At 37.2% G+C, this 9,520-nt stretch overlaps 1 protein-coding gene across 3 annotated transcripts in view; it reads left to right on the top strand.

Annotated features, from left to right (window-relative positions):
• LOC107712973 (E3 ubiquitin-protein ligase TRIM62-like) overlaps positions 1-9,214 on the top strand; it is a 51,753-nt gene extending 42,539 nt beyond the window's left edge. For all 3 annotated transcript variants that reach the window (XM_016518371.1, XM_016518372.1, XM_016518370.1), the window contains 2 exons: positions 2,088-2,203; positions 7,584-9,214. In XM_016518371.1, coding sequence (XP_016373857.1) covers positions 2,088-2,203; positions 7,584-8,134 — 667 coding nt within the window. In that variant the 3' untranslated portion in view covers positions 8,135-9,214. The remainder of the gene's footprint in view (positions 1-2,087; positions 2,204-7,583) is intronic.
• Positions 9,215-9,520: the final 306 nt, after the last annotated feature.

Here is a 9,520-nt window from a genome sequence, read left to right as displayed (position 1 = left end):
CATAGACTCGGTGCGGAAACGATCTCTGCACTGCTGCAGACGCACCGCTCGGAACGCACTGTCGGACCGCAACCGTGCGCAGTGTGCACGCTTTATTGATCCTTTAACATGAGCGTGGAAAAAATACGCACCACATATGCACTGCAAACGGAGTAATGTGAACATTTCACCCGCGCCGGACAGAGACTGAGACGGTGCCGCTGCATGTCGTGCCAAACCTTTCATGGCAGCGTCATCAGCTTGAGATAGTTTTTTTTTTGAGATCGGCCTTTTTAGAGACTGCCGATCAATCATCCCAACGTGATTATCGGCCGATAGTGATCGGTAGCCGATCAATCGGAGCACCCCTAATTATAAGCATTTTTTGACTTATTTTTCCACTTAATTTGACACTTTAGAAAGTTAATAAAGTAGGAAGTTGCGGTTTAGGATCAGCGATATCTTTATCTTAAATAATTTCGGTTTATTTTTATTTATTTATAGGTTTTTGTTTATTTTAATAGCAATATCTGGCAACATTGCATCGCCGGCACTTAAACTGGCAGTAATCAAAAAAGTCCATGGACAGGTTATTGCTGACAACAAGATTCGGTAAGGGAAACGCAAAAAAAAAAATCATGATATTATCTGTCAGAAACTTTATCAACGCTGTCAAAATCTGTAGCATTTAACACTAGTGCACAGATCTGTAGAACAAGTAGGTTACAGAATGAAATGAAATATGCAAACACTAGCCATGAAGAAGTCTATGCTTAAGTCATTCAGTATAGTAAGTCATGCTATATAAACATTCATAAGAGCACTAGACAAAGTTATCAGCTATATAATGGTTATAAATAAAAACTTTAACAGCAATATGTATGGTTGCATGAATAATAAACAACTGATAAAATGATCCAACCCAAAAATATAGTAAAGTATTAACAAATTTTGATGTAATAAATAGGGTATGATTTAAAAATGATCGTCCCTCCAAAACAGAGAAAACATCTTTCACAAACATCTAAATTTCTGTCTCTTTTAAAGTGTTAATGGCTGTCATTACTTGTTTCCATGACAGAATTATTCAAACTTACATTAAATATTGAAGAAAATGTTTAAATGGTGGCTGTCATTACTTGTTTCCATGACAGAATTATTCAAACTTACATTAAATATTGAAGAAAATGTTTAAATGGTGGCTGTCATTACTTGTTTCCATGACAGAATTATTCAAACTTACATTAAATATTGAAGAAAATGTTAAGTAAAAATATATAAGTAAGAAAAAAATCAAGAGTGTGTAATACTTTTAGCAAAATGCTCCCCTTTAGTGTTCATTTTTCTAGGTAACTGTCAAGCTGTGGTCATTAAATGGCTTTGTTAATGTAAATGTAACACTACGTAACAATGTTTTATTGATGTCTTTCTGCGGTTGAAACACTGAGCAATTACCTGAGACATGTACCTGTACTGTTTCTTTCAACATGCCCTCTGATGTTCAGTCATGTTTATTTTGTGCTGTAACTAGTAGTAAAGAGGAAAAGAGGATCTGTTCACATTCCGCTTGAACTGAAGAATCTACAGCAATGTAACGCCACATTAAAGAGCATCAAAACGATGTTTGTTGTTTAAATTTCATAATAACATTGATAGATTTTGAAAGAAGACTTTTTGATATCAAAAGTAACAAAGCTTGTTGCGATTTATATCTACATATCTTAGCCCTATTAATCAGCATAAATATTTGAAGTTTAAGACTGCATTTTGAGAAAACTGCATTTCTGAATGGTGTGCAGCAGTCGTTTTCATTTGGAAATGACGAGAGGGGAATGAGTTAGCCATATGGGAAAGGAATAGCATGATTAATTTTGGGCTTGAAGTAATGAAAGTGATCTGCAGTGTTGCCCAGATTGACCTCACTCCCAACGGCGAATCTGAGCTGTTTGACTTTGCAGGGGCGGCACAGCTATGTAGAAAACAGTGCGATTCAAAAGCGAGTGTTTGGAAACAGGATCTAGCCTTTGAGGAGGAATCGGTTGCTTGGGGTTTGGTGGGTTGCCAGTGTTGAATTTGAATAATGCAATTGTTGTCCTCTGTCTCCGCAGAATAAAGGGAAAGATCCACGAAACCAACCTCACCTATGAAGACTTCCCGACGTCCAAATACATGGGGCCACTACAATATACCATCTGGAAGTCTCTTTTTCTGGATATATCGCCAGGTAATGTGTCAGAACTGTAGAATTGCATTTTAAATAGTGGCTATGTGTCACTGAGAAAACAACTGCAAATACAGGAAGATGCATCCCTTAAAAAAAAAAAAAAGTTACGCTACAAATTGAGTTTTTCACTGTTCTGAATGCTTATACCTGGAAATTAAGCTCATGCTAATGTAATCTGCACAAATACACTAGATCAAGGTTTCCCAAACAGGATTTACAAAGGATCTGCGATGGTTTTGTGGGTGGTGTGTTTAGTATGTTTGTTTGTGTTTAGCAAATACTTCCCAGCATCTCAACATTATCATGTGCTTATATTCCAGGCATAAGCATTCAGAACAGTGAAAAATCCATTTTGCGGCATTTGCCAAGGCAAGTGTTACTATTGCTGTTACACGTATTTGAGGTTCAGCCAAGCGCACACTACAGGACTGAAGCTCGTTGCCCTTTCTATTGAGTGCAGACACTAATTTCAATCTTGTTTGCGGTCATGTTGGAGCTCATTTTACATCATTAATTATAGACTAGGTGGGTCAAGATTATGGTCGCTTAGTTTCATCCAAGAAACTTTTAAATTTGCACAGAGCCATTAGCTTCTGTCTTGTAGTTTGCAGTTGGACTGAGATATTCAAACAAACCCAACACTGTTTGTTCTGCAGACGTGAATAATACCTCACATCATGTGGCTTATTGAGGGGAGGTGTGTTAATATTTGTCTAAGAGATCAGACCAGTGTTATTTTACTATTATTTATATTATAATTTAAAATGTTATATTTTAAATTGCCTTTATTTTTTTCATATTTATATTTTTCGTATATTTGTTATTCCTTTTATTTTAGATTTTATTTATTTTTATTTTATTTTTATTAGTTATTTAATAACTTATTTCAGTTATTTGCCAATGCAACATTTCTAATATTTTCATATAATATTTGTATTTTATTTAATTTGAGCTATTTGTCTTTTTGTTTTTGTTGTTTGTTTGTTTCACCATTTAACATGGTTAAAAATAGTATTAGTTTTAGTTAACAGTAATAACCCTGGATCAGATTGACTGTTTTTGATTGGTGGTACATAGAGAGGCCAAAAAAAATAAAATACCATAGACTTGCATTGAAGAAGAACCTGGATTTAGAGAACAGTATATCAAACCACCTAAGAACTACCCAGAACACCAAAGCAACCACTCAGGACACTTTAGCAACCGAACAGCTTCAACCTAGCATTGTGGTAGCGAGTTTTAAGCTCTGCTAATTTATGTCCAGAAAGAAAGAGCATCTCATTGAATAGCCTGTTGTTATTTGTGTATCAGTTGTACTATTAATATAGAAATCATGTCCAAAGATCTAATACTAAACATTGTGTATGTATTATTGCTTCCAATTAGAGATGATCTAATCAACACAAACACAACCTCTGTGTTTACAGCCCTGTGAATGAGATAATGCATGTCTGATTGAGCTCTGCACGAGTGGCCCATTTTAATAGCTGCAGTGAGAAGCGCTGAAGGCCTCCTCCATCTGTATTCCCCCTCAGTAGCCATTATTTTTATTAGTTATTTAATAACTTATTTCAGTTATTTGCCAATGCAACATTTCTAATATTTTCATATAATATTTGTATTTTATTTAATTTGAGCTATTTGTCTTTTTGTTTTTGTTGTTTGTTTGTTTCACCATTTAACATGGTTAAAAATAGTATTAGTTTTAGTTAACAGTAATAACCCTGGATCAGATTGACTGTTTTTGATTGGTGGTACATAGAGAGGCCAAAAAAAATAAAATACCATAGACTTGCATTGAAGAAGAACCTGGATTTAGAGAACAGTATATCAAACCACCTAAGAACTACCCAGAACACCAAAGCAACCACTCAGGACACTTTAGCAACCGAACAGCTTCAACCTAGCATTGTGGTAGCGAGTTTTAAGCTCTGCTAATTTATGTCCAGAAAGAAAGAGCATCTCATTGAATAGCCTGTTGTTATTTGTGTATCAGTTGTACTATTAATATAGAAATCATGTCCAAAGATCTAATACTAAACATTGTGTATGTATTATTGCTTCCAATTAGAGATGATCTAATCAACACAAACACAACCTCTGTGTTTACAGCCCTGTGAATGAGATAATGCATGTCTGATTGAGCTCTGCACGAGTGGCCCATTTTAATAGCTGCAGTGAGAAGCGCTGAAGGCCTCCTCCATCTGTATTCCCCCTCAGTAGCCACCTGAGGCAGAGCATTATTTAAAATAACACAGCAGGGAATATCTCGCTCTCTCAGTCATTTCTCCAATTTACCAGCATCCTTTACACCGACAGAAATAGGCAGGGGCCGACGCTCGGCCTGTCACATGAAACAAATCCAGTTCAAATCCTTCCTTCCACACTGCTGCACTCACCGCCTTTTATTCTGAACTGGCATGGCTTGTTTTTGAATTTCGCATAGATATTTCCAATATCCAATTTTTTTTTCCTGTCAACCTGAACAGAAATATTTTTGCCACTTTCTGAATCCAAAGCCTGTTAGTGAGCCTATAAATATTGAAAGTTTTATACTCAGTCCTATAAAGTCCTATAAAATTATATCATTGTAATTTAGTCTAAAAAGTTTATGTATGTTTTATTTTTTTACCTTTTGAAACATATCCATAATTTATGTATTTATTATTTTATATATGTATTGTACATACAAGTAAAAATTTATAATAAATAATTAGATTGTTTATATTTTCGTTTTTCGTTTTTGTAGATTTATTCATGTTTATTTTATATATATATATATATATATTTTTTTTTTTTTTTTTTTCACGCCCAAGGTAGTAATGCATCTATGATTGTGAAGTGAATGCTTTCATTAGTTATTAAAAGTTATATAAAAAATATAAATAGTATAGAAGTATAAAAAGTATTTATTTATTTACAGTATTTTCCCCCCTCCCAACCTGAACAGCAATTTTTTTTCGGTGACTTTCTGAATCCAAAGCCTGTTACTGGTGTTTGTTTTGTTTGCGTGACTCGGAGAGAGAGAGAGAGAGAGGGGAGAGGCAGAGACGGATCGAAAGCAAGGCGACAGAGGTTAAATTATTTATAGGTTACCTAAAGTGCAAACTGCCAATGTCAAAGAGTGGAAATGTCGACATCCTATCCTCTGGACCGGCTTCTGGCTCTGCCGTTTGTGGCGAAGGTTTTAAATAACCAAGACAAAAATATTTAGCAAATTTCCCTCTTCATCTCTGGTCTCTGGCAGACATGCCCATCTATGGACCGCAGGAAAACAAGCCAGCATTGCTTCACTCTGAATGTTCATACAAACCCTAAACATTTACATGCAAAAACTTCTGGTGGTGTGTGCAATGCAAAAGAATGCACAACATGCCTAATAAGTGATTGTTTCAGATAAGCATTCTTTACCCAAGATACTCTCAGCTTCATTTTCTCCCCATATTTTCTCATCATGTTTCTTAATCTTCATGTAGTTCATCATTGCTCATCTTTTCCAAAATTATATCTTGGCATCTTGCATATCATAATGTATTGCAACTGCTTGGCTCGGGTCTCTTTTTCAGGTCCAAGCTAGTGGCATGTGTCCATTGTTTTTGTCTGTATGCAGGAAGCTTGTTCTCTTTCCAGGGTTTGCTCTTCTCTCAGTCCATTTCTTTGGCACACTTGCCCACCACTGAACCCACAGCAAGCTGGCACCATAATGGGCAGTGCAGATTGTCCGCTGCAGGCATTAGCAGCCAGGCAGCGGTTGATGGATGGAGATTATTTATCCTTCTTCGACAAAGTACTCAATGCCTGGCAGCAGCGCTAAAACAATGACCAGTACTGCAAACCGTAGACAATTTTGCTCCTGGCCAGTACTCTTATTCTTATTGCTGGATGCATTTTAAAGTGTTTGAACACAAAGGATTATATGCTTTAAATGACCTGACCGATAACGAATTAGAGGGAGTGTGTTTATGTGTTTCAGAGGAGTATTTTTCCACCAGCTTAGGTAGTGATTGTGTCAGCGCTTTTGATTGACAAGAATGACCTCCCCAAACGCCCGTTTCCAGCTGCTAATTTAGACGTTTTGCCACTTTTCTCTTTTATAAGTATAGTACAGAGAGAGAAAAGGAAGCGATGAAGAGGTGGAATGGGATACTTAAGTAAAACCAGGTATAATCGTTTTCTTAAATTCATTTTAAACCTCTTAAATCAATTTTTTTAATCATTTTCAAAGTTTTTAAATTCCTTGTTTTATTGTTGTGAATATTTTTTTTTCTTTTCTTTTATGTAAAGCACTTTGAATTACCATTGTGTATGAAATGTGCTATACAAATAAACTTGCCTTGCCTAAAAGCCCACAAAGTCTGAGCACATGCACTAACCGCTAGACCACAGCTATGACCTTTATGTCTTCTATGGATGTCCACGTATGGATGCCCAAAGGCAAACCAGACTTGCCCATCTTTCTACACTCCTAAGAAAGCCTCTTTAGGAAACCGATCAGATCAATACATCAGACCAATAACAAAAGAGCAATTTAAAGGGATCATATGATGCGATTTCAGTTTTTCCTTTCTCTTTGGAGTGTTACAAGCTTTTGGTGCATAAAGAAGATCTGTAAAGTTGCAAAGACTAAAGTCTCAAATCCAAATAGATATTCTTTATAAAAGTTAAGTCAACCACGCCTACCTAAAAAGGCTCGTTCTAACGACCTGCTTGGAAAGAGAAAAGCACAGTCCTCCAATCCGGTCCCAAAAAGAATCCGTGCAGACACTGAAGTCGCAAGGTATTTGCAGGAGGAAGCCCTCGATCTGCACTCTGATCCGCTTGCCTGGTGGCGGGATAATCAGGCTCGATTCCCTCTTCTTTCGAAAGTTGCCACAAAATATATGACTATATGCGCTACGAGCGCACAAAACAATGTTCTTTTTAGCAACATCATATGACCCCTTTAATATGTTAAGATCCAATTCATGACTTGATGCTGATAATTGAATTATTGAAAGTTTTATTCACATCCAAGGTGGTAATACGGCCAAAATGTTACTTTAATATTTATTTTTATATATTTTAAATATATTTTAAAAACAGATTTAAGTTTTTTATAAATATATTTATTTTTAGTTTTTATTCATTTTTATTTTTATATATTTATTTATTGTTATTTTTATTCTTATTTTTTATATTTTTCATTAACTTTTTATATTTATTAATTTTCTTTATTTTAGATTTCTTATATATACAATTTTTTTTCCTTTTTTTTTTTTTTCTTATTCTTATTTATTTATTTATTTTTATGTTTACCTGCTGTAATATAACAGGTGTTGAGCTTTTATTGGACTGATTTTATATGCACTGATTTTCATTTCCTCTATCCTTATGTTCACAGTGCCTGCTGCTTTAACCATGGACCCCATCACTGCTCACCAGAGGCTCATATTGTCAGACGACTGCACCATCGTTGCATACGGGAACCTGCACCCGCAGCCCCTGCAGGATTCGCCGCGCCGCTTTGACGTTGAGGTGTCAGTGCTGGGAGCCGAGGGCTTCTCCGCGGGCGTCCACTACTGGGAAGTGATGGTGTCCGAGAAAACCCAGTGGATGATCGGCGTGGCCAACGAGACGGTCAACCGCAAGGGCAGCATTCAAATCCAACCCAGCCGAGGCTTCTACTGCATCGTCATGCACGACGGTAACCAATACAGCGCTTGCACCGAGCCCTGGACGCGCCTCAACGTAAAGAGCAAACTCGAGAAAGTGGGCGTCTACTTGGACTACCCCAAAGGTTTGCTGGTTTTCTACAATGCCGACAACATGTCCTGGCTCTACACCTACCGAGAGAAGTTTCTAGCTAAACTTTATCCGTACTTCAGCCCCGGTCAAAGTCACGCCAATGGAAAAAACGTGCAGCCCTTGCGAATTAACACCGTGCGTTTATAGGAACCCAGACAGCAGAAAAGTTTTGGGGATGAAAAAGAAGAAACTGATTACTAGGCTGTATAATAACGTTTCTTTCAACTTACCTTAGGGCACTCGGTGGGTAGCCGACTTGTTACTGAATGAAGCGATCTGACAGATGGATTGTGACGGAAGGCTCTGTGGACACCTGGAGTTGGTAAATAAAATGGAGAGCCTTGCACTTTTCTGAGAGGTGCCTATGGGCATTTTGTACATTTTATTCTTGCTAGTCATTTGTAATCTTGCCGTGGCCGGCCTGCTTGCCCAAGATTTCCCAGCTGCTTATTATACACAATACCCCGACTTACATCCCTTCAGCCCCTGCAGGGTCCAAATGCTCCTTTCATGGCTCAAGTCTGGGAAAAAGAGCTTATCCGTTGTGCAGACAGAAATATGAAATGTGTTGCCTGTTTTTTTTGTGCAATAGGCTTTGGCGTGTTTGTGGAGTGCGTCAAGCGTCGTACTGCTACTCGACACTGAGGGTAGTGCTGTACGAACTTCTTGCTTTATTTTTTCTCAATAACTGCATGAACGGAGAGTGGAATATTATGTCCCTCAGGTCATGCTTATTCACGACGGTGACGGTGTTTGATGCAGTAATCAAGCTCCCAGACGCCCAGCGTGTTTCTGTACGCGTGAATGATTGTGTATGTGTTTTTATCACCTTCTAATCGAGATTCAGGACTCGAATGCCGCTAACACATCTGCTGCTACTATAAAAAAGGGGTCATGACTTTGCGCATTTGTACATATCGCAGGAGAGCTTTGCTATATTGGTGAAAAATGTGTCCCTGCACCTTCCTTTTCCCTTTTGCTTGATATCACTTTTATTTATTCATCCTGTACTCACTTTCTAGAACATTCCAGTGTTTGGGGTCCCGGGACATCTCATTAGGATGGTCGAAGGGTCATCTGTCTGCTTTAACGTGTCTAATCAGGTGATAAGAGGGTGAAAGACATTTCCGTTTCCGAGAGATTGCATCTGTTGCTCTTTAGAAAAGTGTTGAAATAACTGTATTTTTCTATATATATATAAATTGAAATTATTTTCACGTAAATAAGGACCGGATCCAATTTCAATGACTTAAAAAAAATGTTATATATATATATATATATATATACATACATACATATTTTTAAAATGCGTTTTAAATGGAAACACTACAGTTTCAGAACGCACTCATAAATTTCCCTTGATTACTCAGATGTGGCCATTATTTCAATTTGCCTCAATGTGCGTTGATGTTCTCGGAGGCTCAGTTGTATGTTCTGACCCCTGAGTTTTAATACTGGTACTTATTGCTCTTTTCTCCATGAATTCTTGCCAATGGAGTAATACACCCTGGTTGAAATAAACTTTAGCTGGAA

The sequence above is a fragment of the Sinocyclocheilus rhinocerous genome, unplaced genomic scaffold (assembly GCF_001515625.1).
Source record: "Sinocyclocheilus rhinocerous isolate Xijiao unplaced genomic scaffold, SAMN03320098_v1.1 scaffold147, whole genome shotgun sequence".
Taxonomy (NCBI): domain Eukaryota; kingdom Metazoa; phylum Chordata; class Actinopteri; order Cypriniformes; family Cyprinidae; genus Sinocyclocheilus; species Sinocyclocheilus rhinocerous.
This window is presented reverse-complemented; position numbering and strand designations above follow the sequence as displayed.